The sequence below is a fragment of the Candoia aspera genome, chromosome 2 (assembly GCF_035149785.1).
Source record: "Candoia aspera isolate rCanAsp1 chromosome 2, rCanAsp1.hap2, whole genome shotgun sequence".
Taxonomy (NCBI): domain Eukaryota; kingdom Metazoa; phylum Chordata; class Lepidosauria; order Squamata; family Boidae; genus Candoia; species Candoia aspera.
In genome coordinates, this window is record NC_086154.1 from 224294066 (window position 1) to 224315677 (window position 21612).

At 35.8% G+C, this 21612-nt stretch overlaps 1 protein-coding gene across 1 annotated transcript in view; it reads left to right on the top strand.

Moving 5' to 3' along the window:
* Window positions 1-8638: 8638 nt before the first annotated feature.
* The window catches only part of KIAA0825 (KIAA0825 ortholog), a 220648-nt gene continuing 207674 nt past the window's right edge, over window positions 8639-21612 (top strand). The window contains exons 1-3 of the mRNA XM_063295424.1: window positions 8639-8836; window positions 9634-9802; window positions 13490-14165. Of these exons, the coding sequence (XP_063151494.1) occupies window positions 8706-8836; window positions 9634-9802; window positions 13490-14165 (976 nt within the window). The 5' untranslated portion in view covers window positions 8639-8705. The remainder of the gene's footprint in view (window positions 8837-9633; window positions 9803-13489; window positions 14166-21612) is intronic.

Consider the following 21612-nt stretch of genomic DNA (forward strand, 5'->3'; position numbering starts at 1 on the left):
AAGCTTTGCAGTACTCTGGGCTGGGGAAGGGAAAGCAATGGGAGCATATTTCATCTAACCTGGAGAGAAACCAAAAGGGTGCCCATTGAGAGAAACAGGGTTAAATGGAGCATGAGCGTCTATGGGTGAGGATAGTTCACTGATTCAATGGCCTTTGTTGGATCAAGTGCAAGATTATTTTTTTAAAATGCATAGAATAGAGCAGCAGCCCAGGTTGAAATAGCTGCACAGGGTAGTGACCAGCTGCTAAAGGGGAGGGTTGTGCCAGGTACTGCAGCCAATTGTGGCTGGGGCTGCCACTAGATTGGAATAAAGTGCTGGAGGCCATCTGTTCTGAAGGGCTTAACACAGCTGTGGTTGAAAAACAGCAGTTTTGAATTGAATTTGGAAAACCCAGCACAGGGTATATTTGCAATGGCTGGAGGAGGAAGCGGTGGGTGACCTATGCCGGCCATAGACCAAGCAGAAGTATAGGCCTGCTCCTAGGATACAGCACAACACCTTTTCTCATATCTTGGCCTGTTTCTCTAGCTGATACTTTACCCTTTTTTCTCCTTCTCTGGAATAATCTTGTCCCTTTTTCCCAATTATTTTGCCAATATAGGCGCACTATATTTGGTATTTAGTTTATATCAAATGGTTCATGATTGGCTACTTGCCGTTTTTTCCATCATCTTGGGTAAACTTAGCTGCAAAATCTGAAAGGGACTGAAAAGATAAAAAAAAGAAAATAGGTTAAAGGGAGGGGTTGAAGAAGGGATCCTTTATGCTTTTTAAAAAATATACTGAAACAAAACAAAGATTCATGCTTTTGGCATGTCTTCTTTGGTAAAAAGAGCTCCTTGACATAATTTCATTGTACTGTATTTTCTACAGTAAAGACTAGGAATATGATTTTCTTCCCTTTTTCCAAGCTAAAATTAACCTATTGAATCTTCTCTCCCTAAAATCTGCATTTCTTTTCCATTACTTTTATAAGCTTACTGAATGGAATTGATCACCAATTTAGTAGTAGTAGTATACATATACATATACATATATGCATGCCACCTGACTCCCATCAACCTCTGGGCTGTTTACAATTTGTTTAAAACATTAAAAACAAGAAACAAAAAGAACAGTAAAGATGGCAGGATGATAAAATTGAATGGGGACAAAGGAAAACAATCTAAAAGGAGGCTTCAGTCATCCTCACCAAAGGCTTGGGCAAAGAGCTAAGTCTTCCAGGCACTTCGAAACACCATCAGGGTGTGGTCTGTTCAGATCTCGGGGGGAACATCATTACATAGTTGTACCACTTAAACACAAAGCTTGCCTTTCTTCTTTTGTTCTTTCTAAACTTTTTACTCCATAAACTGGTGTGTGTGTGTGTGTATGTATATATATATATGTATATATCTGTACTACACCAGTGTGTGTTTTAACTATTTCAGATCACTGAGCCCCTTCTGATGTAATAGCACAGCTAAAAAAAAAACTCTAATTACCCTTTTTTAAAATAAACTGATGAGGATACCCACTACACTTTGTTGGTTTAAAGCTCAGTGTTTGGTCTGTGGGACCCAGAAACATGAGGATAGATGTGAAGTAGAGCACAAAGTACTTATCTGTATTCTTCCAAGCTACCTCTGAAATGGGAAATGAGTATTCCCTAGACATGTTCAATAACCCTTTAGAAAACAGAATGTGACTAACTTTGGGGAGTGAGAGTCATGTCTTTCTTGTGCATCTGGATAGTGGCTATTTTTTATAATTACACATTTCTAAGGCCACACAACTCTTCAATGACTCTGTGTAGTATACAAAATTAAAAACAAAGGTGTAAAACATAAAACAATAGAAAAAGAAAGTAAAATGGTCATCCAAAACATCCACTAAAAACTTGTGAAACCCCTAACAGAGGGAGCCTATATCCTAGCACAAAGCCTGAAGAAAGAGCTTAAGGGATATTTAAAGGAGAGCAGGATCAGGGCTATTCAACTTTCTGGGGGATTGTGTTACATAGGACAGGCATTGTGACAGAGGAGGCATGCCACACAAGATGACATTGCTTAATAGATATGATTTGGAGAATGCTGACACTGTCTGTACAGGATATGCCTAATTGATGGGAGAGAGGCAGTTCCACAGGAACTAGGCCCTACACCAGGTGATAACTAGCACCTTGAATTGCACCCAGAAGCCTATTGGTAACCAGTGTAGCTAATGTAGCAGATGGAATACATGAACATAAAATGGCATGCCAATAACTGTTAGCACCACTGCTTTTTGGACCAACTGAAGCTTCCAAGTGGTCTTCAAGGACAGCTCCATGTAGAACACATTGTAAAACATGTAATACATGTAGTGATTGAGACCTGAATGACACTGAGAAGGTCCTCCTGGTCCAGAAACAGGTACAATTGGCTCACAAGACAAAATTATGTGAAAGCCTCCTTGGCCACAGCTGTCACCTGCTCTTCAACTAGGAGCTAAGAGTCCAGGAAGATCCCCAAATTGTGCACCAGTTCCATTTGGTGAAGTGAACTCCTTTTAGAATTAAATATGGAGAGTCCCCATGTCCGGATGGTCCATGCATCCATAGCCACGTAGTCTTGCTAGGGTTGATCTTAATCTGTTCCTCCCCATTCAGACTTCTATAGCCTCCAGGCAGTGGGACAGGACCTCAACAGCATCACTTGGTCAGCTGGGGGTAGAGACAGACAGTTGAATGTCATCAGCATACTTATGATACCTAGCCCTATGCTGACAGATAGCTTCACCCATCAGCTTCATATAGACGTTAAACAGGAGGGGCAAGAGCATCGAGTCCTATGTACCTATAAATCAGGAGCTCCAATCTTAGTCTCTCCCTTTTCTGTCAATAACAACTGGAACAGACCACAGAGAAGGGAGGGGAACTACTGCAACTCTGTGCTTCTCACTCCCAATCCCCACAACTATTATAGAAGTTTACCATTATCAATGGTATTGAAGGCCATTGAAAAATCAAAGAGAGCCAGGATGGTTGTACCAGCAGTCATCAACAAGTGCAGTCAGTGCTATCTTAGCCTTGGCCTGAAACTTCCAAAAGGGTCCAGATAATCCATTTCTTCCAGAGTCCTTTGAAGCTGCAATACACCTTTCACTAATCTATACAGAATATATAGCAACTAAGAGATATCCAGGTGGTGTCATGGGTGGATTAACAAGATGAAAAGTGGCTTACATACAATGGACCGTTAAAGATCACTGTTAAGATATTCTCATGCTCCTCCACCTGCTTTGGTCAGCAGTTCACAAGTGACTGTGACTGGGCATCTTGAAGGAAGCTAATTTTTGTAAAGTTGCGGGGGAGTGTTCCATTTTGGAAATCATGGTGTGGTGAAAGGTCCCCTGTGCAAGCACCGAGTCATGTCTGACCCTTTGGGGGGATGCCGCTTTCGTGACGTTTTCTTGGCAGACTATAGCGGGGTGGTTTGTCATTGCCTTCCCCAGTTGTCACCTTCCCCAGCAAACTGGGTACTCATTTTACCGACCTTGGAAGGATCGAAGGCTGAGTCGACCTGAGCTGGCTACCCGAGAATCCAGCTTCCACTGGGATCAAACTCGGGTCGTGGGGAGAGTTTCAGTTGCAGTACTGCGGCCTACCACTCTGTGCTACACGAGGCTCTTTTGGAAATCATACCTACACAATACTGGGTAGGTATTTTCCCTTAGAATTCCTAGGTGCCAGTTAGAGGATGTAGGATTTTTTTAACAAGTTACAAGCATGCAATGTTCCAAATGTAAAGTTTTATTGCTCTAGAATGTTTGTATCCCACACTTTCATTCATCCATCTGTTCACTCATGAAGCTCTTACAACCTAGAGCTGGCCAAGCACACAGTCCAAGAGCATGGAATTTCTCCATCTAGACAGAGAGGCTCCTCTGGAATCTTTTGTTTCAGGTCTTTTATAATCTACCAGTTGCTGGGCTAAATTGCCTTGCTAAATGCTAATTTACAAGCTGTTAGTTAAATGTTTATTTTTCCAGTTGGTATGCTCATTCCTCCAGAGTCTGCTTCTTGTCCCACTTTCATGTTGGTATGCCAGGTATCTAATGAAATATGGACACGCTTCTCCCATTTTCAGATAATAGTGTTCTGATCTCTCTCTTCTTTGGTGCTGGTTTGTGACTCTTTTGCAGAGAGGAAAAATCCTTATTATTTTACTAGTATTGCAGGTTTAACAGTTTTCTAGGAGTTGCTTTAGGAAGCATTAGCAAGAAAAGAATAATCTTCTAAATTAAAACCACTTCTCTACAAATTGCAGGGCATTTATGGTATAATCTTTTTTGGATATGTAGAGCTCAAGGTATGCTATCCTGAAGTTGTGCTTTAATTGTGTATTTGGGTAATTAAACTATTATTCTTTTGTAGTTCCTTTAATTCATGTTTGCTTTATTGGTATTTTCAAAGCTAGCTATTCAGCCTTGAGAGAGGTCAGGTCAGTTTAACATTTCTTGTTGCCAGAGAAAACATGGCCAAAGAGCTAGTTCTGGAAAAGTTCTAGTCACAGTAAATGAATCTTAGGAGTGACACTATTTTCTACCTGCTCTTGACTCTTGGCTTTATTTCTTGGCAGGCAATTTGAACAAAGCATGGAGATAAACCAGAAGTAAGCCATAGATCTGTATTCAGATATAATACCAAGCAGTTCTATAAGCAAGTAAGATTCAGTAAGCCAGGAATAAGGCATGTGTTCATTCCAAACAAACCATAAGTTCTACTATTGAATGTGTACAGATTTTAAAACAATTAAAGATATCACAATATATTTCAGGGACACATGCAGACATAACAAATGGATTGCCTATGATTAGTTTGTGGACTTCATGGCTGAATAAGAATGGTTATGAATATAAGATTCCAATAGGCACAGGCACTTTTTGGGCTAGTGGATATATTTAGTGTCTTAAGAACTTGTCATTAATGTTTTCATAAAATCCTACAATAGAGGATTGCACATTCACACACTGTTTGTCACAACAATGGTGAGCATTTATGAAATGCCTGATTATCAGGAAGGAAAACTAGCAAGATTCCCTCCTCCACTATGCCCCATTTCTTAAAATCCTCCCTGCTACACCAGTTTAGCTTTGTGTTTTTTCAGGCAAGTTACTAGACTTCTAAAATAAATAGTAGAGCCTAATCATCCAATAGTTTTCTTCTTTAAGATGCCTGTGGGTGGGCCTGTGTAGAGTCAAATGAAGTTTTTCTAAACAAAGATAATGCTAGAGACTAGTGTTTTCTTTTGCAGAATGCTAATTTCCCATTCATTTTAAATTAAATAATATTTTAAAAATAAGCTCTGTGTGGAGTGCTAGTATTAATGCCATGGGTTGTGTCACCATGTGCATATTATTGCTCTAACTGCTATACCAAACTGAAGCTGGTGTTCATAGTATAGTGTTACTGAATACTTTATGGGGTTAAATATTTTCTTTTTGTTTATTTCCTCTAACAATTGATATTGTGGGCCAGGTGGAGCCAGCTTCTGTGAGAAAGCACTTTCAAGTTGAACTATATTGGTATCAGTTAAAGTCAGTGACTTTAAATTTTTAATAATGCATGCTTTTTATGTATATTTTAGATAAATTTGAGTTATTATTCTTAATTTTTAAAATATTTATTTTAAAACAAATGACTTGTCTAAAAATATTGAAGGTCTTATACATAACATTCACGGTCAGGCAAATACTGACAAGTTTGGTCAAAAGGAAAAGAGGAATAATTTATAAATTGTAGATAATGATGTAAGCCAGTGTTAGAATGAGCATCTGTCTCACCTTTATGATAATAGATTTGTCAACAATATATATTTTATGCATTACTAGCATAACACCATATTAAAATGGCACACTAGCAATGTATGGTCGACTTTGAGATTTACTCTATCACAGCTTTTAGTAGATTTAAAACATACCTTTTAAATAATAGATTATAAAAATACTTACATTAAGCCTTGACATAAACACCAAATGTCAGCTGAGAATTTCAGAAAATAAAATCCAGAAAAAGATAAAATTGAAGTAGCTTCTAGAGGAAAAAATGTGGACTATAATTATATTTAAAGCAGAGATTTTACAAGTTACTATAATTTAAAGTTGAACTTAAGTGTTCTGGATGTAAGTTCCTTATTTTTATGAGCATGAGTTAAGGTTGCATACAAATTTGCTTGAGGAATTCCTGAACATGTATATGCAGGTTGTGGAGAAAGTATTGGATAATATTTATTTATTTTAAGATAAAGTATTTTGAAATGGTATGCTCAGAAACTCAGATTTATATTCCCAAAAGCAGAATAAGTCATGTGAGCCTAAGAGAAGCAAATGCAATGTTTTGACAATTAATTTGAGCAAGCATGACACAGAAATCTTAAAATAATTTCATACACTGAAATTAAATTGCCATGTTCACAAAATGTTTTGTCACATAAGAATATGTTAAATGGTAAGCCTTGGGTAAACTTGATCTCTTTATGATTTGTTACCTTATAACTGAACCAAAATATTGAAGTGCTACTTAGGAAGTTATTTGTATACATTCTCACATTTTAGCCTATGTTGAGTAAGGGTTAGTTTTGATTATTTATATTTTGAATATTCATGTGTTATGGTTTCATTTTTAATAGGTATTTCTGTCCATTGGTATAATGTTTTATAAAATTTGCCAAATTTCAGTTCCACGGGAGTCACGGGTCCAGGATTTTGGACACTTTTTGTAAGTTAGCCCATTTGAGGTACCTTGGTTCAAAAATTGCTGGCCTCTGATGCACCGTTTTGCCCTTTAAAGGTTACAAGTATCAACCAGACACGAGAGTTTTAGTAGTATATAGATAGATCATCACTATAAATATCTCTGCAACGGTAGATACATTTGACTTCCTGTGGCACTGGAGTGATTTGACAGATTAGGAGGCCTCTGCATGTGTGATTTCAGTACTTTCAGTACCTGGGATATGCTTATTAATTTGTACTTGTATTCCTCGACTGGCATCCATATCAAAACGTGTTGTGCTCACTGCAAATCTTCTTTTTAATTCAGGTAAGTTATTCTTCTGAAAAGCAGTTAACATAGGTAAACATAAATGTTCATTTACTGAGAGAAATCTTGTCTTAATATCTGATGTTCTGTACTGAGGTAAATTCTCTAATCACTACTGTGAGCTTTAGAAGTTACTAGCTGTATCACTGACTTCATCCTCTTAATTTTTAAAAAAATTATTTTCACATATTCTTGTCTTTTTCCTTATTCCTCTCAGAATGTTAACCTCTGCTTTTGCACTTTTACTATGGAAGTTTCTGAACTGCAACCTGATGGGCTAAGAAGGAATTACTTCTGTTATAACACTGTTTTAAAGATTTGACTTTGTTAGCATTTACTTTTGACATGCATTGTCATCCAACTGGCTGGGCAGTTGGTTGTCCAGCAGTATGATATGCAAGGTAATTGCGAGATTAGTTCTCCACAGATCACCAGCAGTGGCTCAGTTAAAGGGTTTCAGTGCTGGTAGCCATGGAATATGTTTGGTCATTGGCACAGCTGCCTTAATATTAGTTGTGGTGGATTATTAGCTGCTAATGTGCTAATTTTCAAGCACATTATTTTCTTCTTTTGCCCAGTAAGGCTGATCTCTTTTGAAAGAAATATATTGCCAGATTACTTTATTGGTTATTGGCCTATCTAATATAAACAATTTACTACTGTTTATACAATCAACAGCTCTCAGACATTAGTGGGTTTTTTTCCTACCACACCTATTCATTGCCTCTTGTACTGAACATTGATAGAAGTTTGGTATTATATGTTTTCCTCCTTTGCTTTCCATTATCATCTGCTTCTCAGTTTAATTCAAATTACAATGTACATTCTTTAGACATATATATGTTCTTTATGGTTAAATATTCAGTCCCAAGGGATGAGGTTTATTAAATATTTATATGGGAATTGCTAATAGCCCAACATTCAGTGCCATTTGTCATTTGGTCTGCCATATCCTGTCTGTCTTATGTCATATAAGGCTTATGTCTTATAAATGGCAACTTCTATATAATTGATGCTGAAGTTGACAAGATCATGCTTTCCTTCCTCATAAGTACCTGTCTCTTCTTCAGGCAGTTAAACTTTTATATGTTATGCAGTTAAACAATAATATATCTGAATCATAGCAACCATGAAAGTACTGGTCACTTTTTTATATTAGTAGTTCTCCAAGTGGCCATAGAAACATGGAAGATGTTTTCTGCCAAGTACTGTACCTTTTCTTTGACAAGCTCCAAAAGAGCTTTACATTTGTTGGGATTGATGAGAATACCAGCTGCATTTATGTTCTTTGTGGTCTATAATCAGAAAAACATGCTTCTACCCAAAAGCTCAGCTCTGTAAGATTCTGAATGGGGATCTGCAGAGATGCAGAACCTAGTTGTATGAATTCACATATAACTGCTAAAGAAAACCGGGAGTTAAAGGTATGCAGCCTGTTTTTCCTATTTGTAGACAGGTAGAATAGCGCTGCCAAAAACAAGCAAACAAACAAAACCACTGAGGGAAAGAGAAGCCTAAGGAAGGTATTTTCATGTTTTTACTTGCTAGCAATTTTGCAATAGTTTTTATATCCATATCAGCAATCAAAAGGAGGTGGACATTTTATTTATTTTCTATTTTTATTGTTTGGAATTTAGAAATGGAGTGGGGAGGTGATTTTTCTCTTGATTCTTCGAACTTGGATTGTTTGTTAAACATATTTCCTGGGAATCTGGAATTTCAACAGATACTTGGTGACATTGATGAAAAAATAAAGAAAAATGCTTCAGGGTAAGCTATTTTATTTTTTCGATATTGTATATACCCAGTGACAAGAGTTCTCTGAGTGGTTTCTAATTATTGTAATTTATATAATTCATCTATCAGTATGTAATCTAGCTACTAAAGTGTTGCTTATTTATTTATGAGCTCTATAGAACATTTCAGAAAGGTTCTTTGTAACATGTGGGAACACAAATGATGCATCTCTTTTCAAATTGTTAGAACAACCAGATTTTTGCAAGGCTCCCATGGCTGCTTTAGAAGCTACTCCTGGCTATCTCTGCAGAACTGTGCATACATAGCCTCTTTGATTCAGGCCAGAGTAGTTTCTGAAGCATGACAGATTAGCACAGATGTCACAGCCCAATAAGGTAGTCTTATACAAACATGGTAATTAACTTCGTTTGTTTATTTGGAATATGGGTACTGCATTTTCTGAGCCCCTGGCATGAAATCAGCCCTGAGTAAGGTAGTAATATGGTGACACTGTTTTAATCCATACTACCTTTCTGTGCAAATATTTCCATATGATACTCTTAGGATGCACAAACATTGCTTACATCAGTTTTCTCAAACCAATGGCCTTGCTGAATTGTGGGATTTGAAGTCCAGATATCTAGAAGGTGCCCAAGTTGGGACAGATTGGCTTACAAACATATAGCTAGCTGTTTTGAAAGTTATAAGCTGATGACATTTGTTTTATGTCAAATTAAGTGATAATATCATAGGATGACATAAATGTTGATGTTCTGCAGAAAATAAATACACTAAAATAGTGAAAATATTTGCTTTTCTTTTTGTTTTAGCATAGATCAATGTCTTAAGGAACTACAACTGGAATTAAATGAAACTTGTTCTGATGACTTGCTACAGGACACAACCAATTATCTTCATTGGCTAAATAACTATGATTTCAGTTCAGCCAAACTTTCTTCAACCCCTCAAAGAGAACTAATCAAATTCCTCCAAACACTGGTGAAAATCCTACTATTTTATGTTATGATAGAAAATAGTTTCATCCTACACTTGTCCTTCTTTTGAAATTTAATTGCTATTTGCTAGTGTAAAATACAGTTGAATTTGAAAATTGCAGTATTTTTGTGTGTTTCACAAAATACTGTAGAATTTTGGACAATAATGTCTGGTTTACAAGATTTTCAACCTTAAGGGACAGATTTTGGAGTCATGTGGATTTTTCAGTTCAGTACTTTATGTTCTGAGAGCAGATCAACTCTGCTTGATGCAATCAGTTGTTTTTATCCAGACTGCCCATATTTTAATCTGTTCTTAGATAAGATTAAATTTGTAATTGGTTAAGAACATAATGCTGATGATACTTAGTCTCATGTGGACAGATGACCTGACTCAACAGCTTCATGTAGATGTTAAATAGGAGTGGGGAACAGAGTTGAGCCTGGGATTCCCTGCAAAATCAGGGACCTATAGCTAGACTTTGCCCTCACCAACACTGACTAGAACTGACCTCAGAGGAAGAAGGAGAACCAATGAAGCACAATATCCCTCATTCTCAACCCTCTAAGATAGTTCAGAAGTAAACCATAGTTGATGGTATTGAAAGCCATCAAGGGATTAAAAAGGGCCAGGACAGAGACACCACTCTGTCCCTGTCCCACCAGAGGTCATCCACAAGGTAACCAATGCTATCTTTGCATTAATCCCTGGCCTGAGCCTGGACTGAAAAGGGTCCTGATAGTCATTTCTCTCAAGCTGTGAGCCTATCATTTTCTCAACAACCTTCCATAAAAAGAGAAGGTTGGAGGCTGGATGAAAATTGTCAAGAACTGTTGGATCCAGCAATGGCCTCTTGAGGAGAGATCAAATTACCACTTCCTTCAAAGGAGGAGGCACCATCCGCTCCCACACGAAGGCATTCACATCTGCCTGGACCCAACAACATATCATCTCCCTGGGGGCCTTAATGAACCAGGAGGGATATAGGTTTAAACCACAGGCAGCAGGGCTCAAAGCTAGAAGAGTCCTGTCCACTTCCTTAAGACCAATGGGCTCAAACTCTCCCCCAATAATTTAGCTTCAGCCAGTTCCATAATGCCTAATAGCCAAAATCAATTGACATATGCTGAGAATAATTCTCACAGAAATCCTGCAGAGACTCTCCCAACTCCTTCCTACCCAAGTGTGACTGAGTCACCTGAAATAGGGCTGTTGGCTGCTATTTGCAAACATAATAAGAGCAGAGAAATAAGTAGGTTTCACCATTCTTATTGCCACAAGGTAGTCCCTAATAAAGGTTCTTATCTTGGTCCCGGTTGGAATTGCCCTTTGTCTTCCTCCACCAATATTCCTGGTGTCTTTTGTGCTGTTACATTTCCCAAAATATACACCAAGGGGTCCTTTGGGATCCACATACCTGTACACAAAGATTCTGCATGGGTGCAATCTGATCCAAGGCCACGTTCACTCAGTCATTCCAAGCAGCAACTAAGGTCTCAGTCAAGCCATGCAGCAGAGCTTTAGGACCTATCCCAAATTCCTTCTGGAATCCTACCAAGTCCATCAGGTGCTTGGGATGGACTGATGAAATAAGTCCTGACTGCCTGCAATGGGGAGTGGCCATAGAGAACCCCATGGATCTGTCCATGACAAGGGATTGATATTATATTGCCCAAATTATGTGACCACTTTCCCAAGACAAAGACCAGATTTAACAGGTTACCTCTAGTGTGAGATGGGCCATCAACAACCTGGATCAGACCCATGGTGTCCATGAACCTCTGAGCCAGTTCAGTTGTCCCACTGATTTCAGAAGATCAGTTCTAAGCATGTGAATGTGTCCATGTAAATATTAGTGTAATACTATAGTAACATATTAGTGTTATACTATTTTGGCTATTTTAGAATAAGATGTTTTCCAGAAATCTGGATGATTTTTTTAAAAAAGCAACAGTACATAAAATAAAATTGAATTATTTTAATAGCAGTGATAACTAATGCTGTTCCACGTTGTTATTTAAACAATGGCAATGTTTGGATCATGTTAACATCTATTACGTTATTTTCCTTGATGTATTTTATTTAGGTCTAGGAGATTTTTAAATAATTTATGGCTAGCTACAGTACATGAACTAATAGTTTTATGATCCAAGTGAACACCAAGTAATTAAGAAGTTTTTACTTTAGATATTATAAACTATTATTAAACATGGAAATAATAGTCAGTCATATTTGTGATTTCTAGAATATCTCTTCTTCTTGCTTGCATAGTCAGAAGACCACTATTGTTTGCTAACAGAATAAATTGGGTAGATCAGCTCATTTTTTTCAGGTTTCTTTGTAACTCTTATGAGTTACAGTTATTTTTATAAGTTGGAATTTTTGTTTTTATACATGCACATGTAAATGACTACAGTCTGCTAATAATTTCTATGCTGTGATTAGAATAAATGAGAAAGTATTACCTTTTAGTTGTATAAAATACTTATTACAATTTAAATAGTAAATTCAGATTTTTCTTCCAACTTTCATGGCAATTACACTCTGAACATGAAATGTTAACTTTCTCATAGCTTTTGTTTCATTAGTGGGACAAAGTTGGGTTGTGTGGAAGAGTGTATGGATTCTGTGTCAAAATATTTTGATGCATTAATATATCTATTCACAGTTTTTAAAATTTGACACTTAGGTATTTTTCAGTCTGTTTTTTTCTTATTTAATTATTTATTTATTTGATCTGTATATAACCAGATCAAAAAGACTCATGGCAGCTTACAGTGATCCAGTAAAACATACTGCTCATTAAAATGTCCGCAGTAACAACTAGTCACCCAATGCTATATGAACAAGTTCTATCAGTCAGCTTTCAGAACATATGAGGGATGGCACGAGTCTTAGTTGCAAGGGGAGGATATTCCATAAAGCCAGAGCAGTGACTGAAAAACAGTGCCTCCTGGCCTCCATTCCCCTTACCTGATGAAAGTGGGGTACAACCCAAAGTTCTCGTGAGAAGAACACGCCAGATGGGCTGATTTGGGTAGATGAGGGGAATTTGTTCTTATTACAAATATCCATTAAAGAGAGTCTAGAAGTTCTTAATATGTAATGTATATAATATACATACTTATGCTTGTTTGAACTGGCAAAAGAAAAATGAAATGTTTGTGTGTGTGTGTGTGAAATGTATATGTTTATATATATATGAAATGTATATATATATATGCATATATTTGTGTGTGTATATATATGTACTGTATATACAAATACACACACACAGATATATAAATGTATATAGCTATGTATATATGTATGTATATAGAGCCAGTTTGGTCTAGTGGTTAAGGTGCTGGGCTAGAAATCAGGAGTCTGTGAGATCTAGTCCCGCCTTAGGCATGAAAGCTGGCTGGGTGACCTTGGGCCGGCCAAGTCTCTCTCAGCCCAATTCACCTCACAGGGTAGTAGTTGTGGGGAAAATAGGAAGAGGAAGGAGTATTAGGTATGTTCGCTGCCTTGAGTTATTTATAAAAATAATAAAGGCAGGATAAAAATTAAATAAATAGGAAAAATATTTTCTAGATTTTAAGGTGTAATGAAGAAGCTTTATTTTGAAGAGAAATGTTATTTACTGTAAATAGTTATTCATATCACTTAATACCTTACATGTTACGTTTATCATTTATCCTTTCATAGCAAAGATTACTGAAGAATGAACAAAATCAAGAAGAAATAATTCTTCAGTTTCTCCTTGAACTCTCCAGTCAGTGTGGTGTCTTATTTCCCTGTACTCCAAGTGGAGCATCTTTTGAATTTATATCCAGAAGTTCCATTCATGGTGTTGAAGATGATACAGCAGTAGATGTTCACTGTATTTGGGATGATATAAGATTACATCTTCGACGCTTCTTAGTAAATCAATTGCAAAGTAATCAAGAAACAAAAACTGGTACTTTACAACATCAACTGCAATTTAAAACTCAGTGTCTGCAGCAACTGTTATTTCTTTATCCTGAATCTGAAGTTCTAGTCAAGTATCAAAAAATGCAGAATAAATTGGTTAGTGGTCTTTTGCAGAAATATGTTCAGGATAAGAGTGATGAAATTAACTTTGAAAAGATTGTTCATAATTATAAAAGTTCAATTCCTGCCTTCTGTGCAATGATAAAAGAAGATTTATGTATTTTAAGTGGAATAACTGATTCTTCTTCAGCACTGAAATTTATTAATGAAACTTATTTGGCTACCTTCACTGAAGAAATTACTATTCTTCTTGACATGCTTTGTGAGCTTCAATTTAAAGAAAAGGCATTACGTGCTGTAAAGGCAAGCAAGAACTCAAAGAAAAGCAGAGGAATGATTCATGTTGGGGGTTAGTGGCATTTTCTTTATATTCTTTAATACTTTTCTCTTTATCATTTAATTTCTGATACAAGTGATTTGTGATTCAGCAAAATATTTAAGTGCAGGAATATAATAAATGTCAGGTTTTACATAATATACTGCCATATATACTTAAAGAAAAGCAGTCCTGAATGTAGGATTACAGTTCTCCCCAACCCCAGGAAGATTGAGCAAGATAACCTTGCTTGCCTTCATTAACAAAACAGAAGCAACCTTCCCATTTTAAAGGTAGGTTTGGTGGGAGGTGGGGAGTTCGCTTTCCTCTTAGGTACAGTATATTTACTGTCTGCATAAATGTCATAGCTATAGATCAACAGAAGTCTGATTTCTGTACTCTCTAATTGCCATTATGTGAATGAGAAGCCTGGAGCTGTTTTCTTTTTTACCCACTAATTAGATCCAGATTGAAGTAACATATTAATTAAAATTAAAATTAAAATATATAATTATTTATATGGATTATATTAATCTTAAACTACAACATTCATCCTATTGTTTGAGCATACATAAATTGAAAAGAGTAATGTGCACTTGAAATAAAAATAGAAATCTATTTCTGAAACCTGGAGACATTGCTCAGTATTGTTAAAGTAATTAGCGTTTCTTATTTAATTGCCAAAGTATTGCAAACTTTTACCATACTATTAATTGTGCAATATGAGAATATGTATGGACAGAACATGGGCTGCATACATGGTCTATCTCAGATTCCTGTTTTTACTCCTGTCCTGCTGTTTCAAATCCCAATCTCTGTCACCGCAATTGTGTAATGGAAATGGCATGTGTAGAAATGCTGCTTGAGTATCTTCTTATCCCAGCACATTTGGGATCTGGCAGCTTACCAAATAAATGGTTAGTTGGTTGACAGTCCAAATGGGGTAGATAATGCAATGTATTGTTTTCTCCATTTCAATCATGTGTTCTCCCACATCCTGCTGATTAGCAGGGGAGACAGATTGGAGCACAGGGAAGGGAGGTTCTAAATTTCATCTCTCCGTATGCTGAGGTGTATGCATAGATAAAGAAAAAAGAACATATCAGCTATTTTTAGATGGGAGGATATTACTTTAAATGAACATTCAGTTGGGACTGTTACCATATAAATGAAAAAGTTTTCCATATGAGCTCTTGGGGAATATTATCTGTAATAATTCTAATGTATGAGATAAACAAATCAGCAAGTGATGCTTCTGGAACCTTACAAGAAAAAATGGGTTCTGTTTTCTAAAAAAGTAAAAGTTACAAATAAAAAAAAATCAAATGTATTTTATATAAGTAATTTTTATCAATATTATACGAAGTTGCAATAATTCTTGGACTGGTTTGTGAATTTATATAACTGAGAAAAATAAGTGACAAATATAATCCTCTTTGTTTATATTATAATTGGATTGCAGAAAATTTTACAGTCTCCTCAGCGTGATGGGGTGTGTATGAGATTTTAAGTGACTAGGCTTTTGCGTGTGTGTGTTATTCTTCAGTTGCTTCTTTGAAGCAATATGGGGAGGGTACTGCCAGACATAAGGTATATTCTTATAAACTATACTTACATATGAGCAAGGATTTATAACAATTACAATCCATGATGGCTTGATTTGAACATTATATTTAGGGAGACAGCCAAAACATACATTCAAATACAATAAACTAAAGACAGACCCCATTATGGTCTAATTCTCCATAAATAATACTAGAATAATCAGAAGAGTATCAGTTATTTTCCCCTTGTCTATCACTCACAATAAAGAATTAACAAAACCATTAAGCATGTATGATAATGGTATCATTGTCATTATGGTTCAAGTTACCAGACAAGAAGAATATAGGGGAAAATGAAAGTAGGGTGTTAAAATGAGAACTTAAAATTGTCCAAACCTAGCAATAATTTGAATCACCAACTTATTTTTGCATACTCAAAATATTATGCTTAGTAGCATTAGAATAATGAATGAACTGTATCTTGGGATTGATTCAGAGTGAACTGATGAACAAAGAGGAAAGGGAAAACATAACATTTAGGAATCAAAATAGAGGAGCCCTCAAGGATACTGTGATGATAATTACCCCAAAGATTGCAATTATTATTCAGGATAAACTTTGTTTCTCCTCTCAACATAACTTAAATTGGTTCTCCTACTTTTAACTGTTAACACAAAAGTATCAAAAGAGAACTAATTAATTGCTGAAGAAGAGAAAACTTTGCTAACATGTTATGATTTGAAAACTACTCATGTAAAATGTATTTATTTATTTGTCAAATTTATATAGCTGCCCATCTCATGGGAATTGACTCTGTGCAGAATGCAATAATCAGATAAAAACAGTACATATATAAAAACAAGCATTAAAAAGATAAAAATCAACATTAAAAAATTAATCAAAACAAACCCCAGGAAGAGAGAAAATGAGTACATCCACCTCAATAGCGGAGCCGTCTCAACAGATCTCCAGTTCCCTGGGACTCCCAGGCCTGGTGGCATAACTGGGTCTTGAGGGACTTCTGACATGTCAAAAGGGATAGAGCTAACCAAATATTTTTTTGGGGGGAAGAATAATGTTCCATAAGGCAGGCACCATGGCAGAGAAGGCCTGCTGCCTGGGACCCACCAAATGTAGGCCCCTTGAGGATTGTATCTGCAGCATGCCCTCTCTGATGGATCTAATGGGCTGGGCTGATATAATCAGGGACAGGTGGTTCCTCAGCAAGTTTTGGTTGCTGTTTTTGTTCTTGCATTTTATAGGATGTCATCTAAGAATAGTTGATAAATCACAGTTGTTGCACTGAATCTGCCAACTTCATGTATTTTAAGTGGAATTTTGCCAGGACCAGTATTTGGTTGGATTTGTCCATGTTGTTTAACTGATGTTTTGTTTTTGCTTTTTGTAGTGTATTTTAATACTACTACCTGAAAAAATACACTTACTCAGGAAAATAATGAATGGCTTATAAAGGTAGGATAGACCTTAAACATGATCTGCTGTTTGATTTCTCAGTGACTTTTGTTACCATTGACTGTGGTATCCTGCCCTATAGTTAGTGGCACTGTGTTACAGTGCTTCCACTCCTGTTTGCAGGGACAGTTTCAGAGAGTAATATTGGGTACTGTACTATGGCAACCGTTTTGTGTGATGATTCCAGTAGTATTTAAAATCTATATGAAGCCACCAGGGGTGACCATAAGGAAGTTTAGGAGCCAGGTGTCTTAAGTAGGTTGCTGATACTCAGCTGTACTTTTCCAAAACACCTGAATCAAGAGAGGCTGTACATGTCCTGACCCATGTTCTTTTAGACCCAGTGTCTAAATATAGTGATGGGATGACTAAAGATCGGTAAACTGAAAATGAATCCTGACAAGGCAAAGACCTTGTGGACAGGTAATTATCTGGGTTATGGGAGATACGGTTGGGTAGGTTGCAGATTCTAAATGCTGTTGCATTCTCAGAAAGAATAGTTACATATTTTGAGGGGGCTTCCAGAACCACAACTGCCACTGGAAGCCTAAGTGATCTCAATGGCCAGGAGTGTATATTATCACTATCCCCTTCCCTGGACAGGGACAGCTACAATTGTCCATGCACTGTTAGCTCACACTAGATTACTATAATGTCCTCTGTGTGGAACTACTCTTCCACTTGGTATAGAAGGTGCAAATGAAGCAGAATGTAGTGCCTATGTTGCCAACTGGGCATTTAAGTATGCAGAAGCCACACCTCCGTTGAAACAACTGGACCAGCTAATTAGCTCTCAAGCCAGGTTCAGTTTTGCTTACAATATATGTTGTTAAACTCTTATAAAGCCTAAACAACTTGGACAGGCTGTATGACTCTTCTCCACTGCAGTCTGGTAAATTACTGAGATCATTAGGGGAATGTGCCAAGAGATGCATAGTGCCACCTGGTGGTCACGTATAAGTGGTCCTTTTCCATAGTAGCACCTGAATTCTGGAATGCTTTTTCCTCTGAAATTGCTGAGGTGCCTATTGTACCTTTTAGATGTCTGTTGAAAACCTGTACAATCACCCTGTATGCCTGCTGGGTGAGTGGGTCTGTTGTTCTGTTTTCCCTTTCCTTAACTTTTTAATCATTATGGTTTATATTGTTTTGTTAGTATTGTATTTTATATTCTCTAAACTGCATAGGGATGCATTTGCATAGGAAGCAGTATAAAAATAGGTGCAATAAAGAATGAAATAAACACTTCAAGGTCATAAAAATCTAAAAAGATTACAAATAATTTTCTTGATTATATGACTTCTAAAATTTGGGAAAGAATTAAGGGTAGTGTCCAATTCATTCATTATGTCAATGGAAAGGTTTCTGTTATCAGGGGAGAAGGGTGGTTCCCTTCTCACATTATAAACTGACATATGCTTTGAAAATGAGAAGTGGAGAGTTTAGAGACTCTTACGAACAGAATTGTTTGAGCTGCAGAAAAAAGTTTCATTGTGTCCATATGATGTTGAAATGCTTACTTCTTTTCAGCTTTGAAGATAAAATGTTACCAAACTATTTTTGCTAAAGGAATTTTGAGGCTGATACCATGAATATCTTATTATTCAAATCACTTATTAATGCCATTATATGAAAAGGGAATCTTATTACTGTATTTAGGACTTCATTATTCTTGGATGTGCTTATTTTATTAAAAAAGAACAAGTTATATATAGATGGCTTATGTTTACAGTTTTAATATTTGTATTATAATTTTCTTCCATGTATATTGACCAATATAATTTTGCTAAAATGTAAAATTTAATTTGCTATGAAGATTCTGCAAACAAAACAGAATTTGGTCATTTTTATCTAATATTTCCAGTTAGAAAACACTATTTTCATCTCAAAGCCTCCTTTGCACACTTGGGTGTTCTTCCTATGGTTAGGGGAAAAAAAAGGTAACTCACCATGCCCCCTAATTATTGCATTCTCCTCCCAAGCATAAAAGATCAAAATGATTTAATCTTCAATCTGATTTCTCTTGAGCGGTCTGTATTCAATGTGAGATTTATGTATTAGAGTACTTTCTTTAATAAAAAAGAGTGTGACAAAGAAGTTGAGAGAGAATTATTAAGTTACTTTTTCTTAGAAACATACAGTAGTGTGTAAAGGAAACCATACATGCCTATGAGAGTTGAAAGAAGAAGGACTTCTAAAAGGTCTCTTGAAGAGGTTCCTAAGGCACTTACACTATTGTTTGAGAAAAAAAATGTTACATGCCTCTTTATTAGACTCTTTTCAACACATTTCAGCTGTCTCCTGAGCAGAACTTAATTAAGTGCTCCTTGCTGAGATACTATTAAGCTGGGTGGCATTGTGTATACTTTCAGTAATATAAAGTTTGGTTAGCTTTAGATTTTTTTTTTCAGAAATAGCTCATTTAAAAAATTGTGCACATTGTTGGCATCTGTGAGAAAGATGTTTAAAATTTGAATATTACTTTCTCATAGTTCAAATTAAATTTTAAAACAATGGGTTTGAGGCATCAATTCCCAGCTTCAGTTACCTATTTGTCATACTGACCTAGACGTGAATTTTCTGTTTGTCTTTTACTGTAGGAAAAAAAAATTTTTTTTTTTTGCTAATAAGGGACTCAATCCATTTCTTATTCCCAAATCCCAGTTCCCCTCCACTGGCCATATATTTTGCTGGTTATGTTGCTATGTACCTGGACTTTTACACAAATGAATGATTTTATGAACTTTACATAAAACTGAACTGAGGGAAGGCAGACAGGCATGGATTTGTGAATTTATGTTGAATATGCCTATTTAGAAATATTACTAAAATGCAAAGAGTCTCTCTTTATATTGCAGTATAAAGTTTACCATGTGCCAGTTTTTAGGATAAAAAATACCTGTCTACAGATTTGGAATCCTAGTATAACCAGGGTTTAGAATGTTTTCATAATATTAGTTTGGTCTCATAAATTAAAAATAAATATGGTTGTTTTAAACATATTCCTGACAAACATATCTGGGCAGGTTTAAACAAATTACTGTATTTTGGTTTGTGTTTCTTACTTTTTGTACCTTAAGTTTCTTCTACCCAATTTCAGCAGAAGTTTGCAAATTAAAAAAGTTTGAATATTCAGATACATTTTTGCATACTTTTCTAATAGATGCATTTCTATAGTCACATTTTTTTGTTTTCCTTAAATGTTTTTGTGAGCCACTTCTCACAAATACACATGTTTTTCTGAAAACTTAACCCAGTGTATACATTTGAATGCGCTTTTATATAATAAAAACATTTTAGTACATATTTTACTGCAAGCATTGCTTGAAAACTAACTTGAGAAGCAAACTGCAATGGCAAATATATATCTCTTTGTTTAATTTGAAATGTCATTTTCCTTTTATGTGCATAGATTTTACATGTACAGAATTTAGCTTACAGTTCATATACCCTGTCCTGTAAGTGGTAAATATTAAATATAAATTTTGCTATTGAAGTTCTCTCACAAATGAAGCTAGGGTTTGCTACAGCTTTAGGATTTCTAGTTAATTTAATTTTTATAGTCAGATATCATTGTATATTGTTGGAAATAATGGAGGACATTGTTGCTGGAAAAATGAAGTATTTGCCTTTCCTTCCATATTCATCAACATCTTCTAGTCAGTGATTTAATTGAAATATTTAAAAATGTCCTCCATTTTTAGCATAATAATTTTGTTCATCTATTAAGGAATGGCATGATTTTATAATACATTGTAGGTTTAACATTCTTGTCCTCTTCATATTGTTTTCTAAAGTAGTCGTGGAAGTAATTTTCACCATTATTTATTTCTCTTCCCCATAGAAGGGTCAAACTAGACAAATATAAAATATATGATTGTATTTCCTATAATTTGTTTTGTATTAAAAAGTTGATATTGATTGCAGTATATCCAATATTGTTATTAGTGACAGCAGCAACCAACTTTCAAATCAATCTTAGCATTAAGAAAATTGGATTTTATGGATCCCAGTTATATGGATACTGCCCCATAGTATCACAGTATCACAGATGCTTTATGTCAAATGTTTTGTTTTAAATTATAATACGATCTCTTTATAACAGTGAAGCATTCTAAATGATGGGATAGTTTACATTTCTTCCCATAAAGAAAGGCATGCCCAGGGAGATTATGAGTATACTTTCTTTGAATATAAAGCCCATATTACATAAGAAAATGCTTTTTGAAGTCCCTGAGCTTCAAAACTGATTTACCATGTGGCATGGCAGCTGCTATTCAAGAAACACATGCTTAGAGCTCTCTAGTGTATGTGGAACTAATTGTACTGCCTTTTGGATCCCATCCCATACTTTCACTCTGTTGGAACATGGTTTGTGAGTGCTTTCCTAGAGATCCTTTTCAGTGAGATTATATAATCTCATTTTGGGTCTTTCCATAATTTATAGCAATAACTATGTGCCA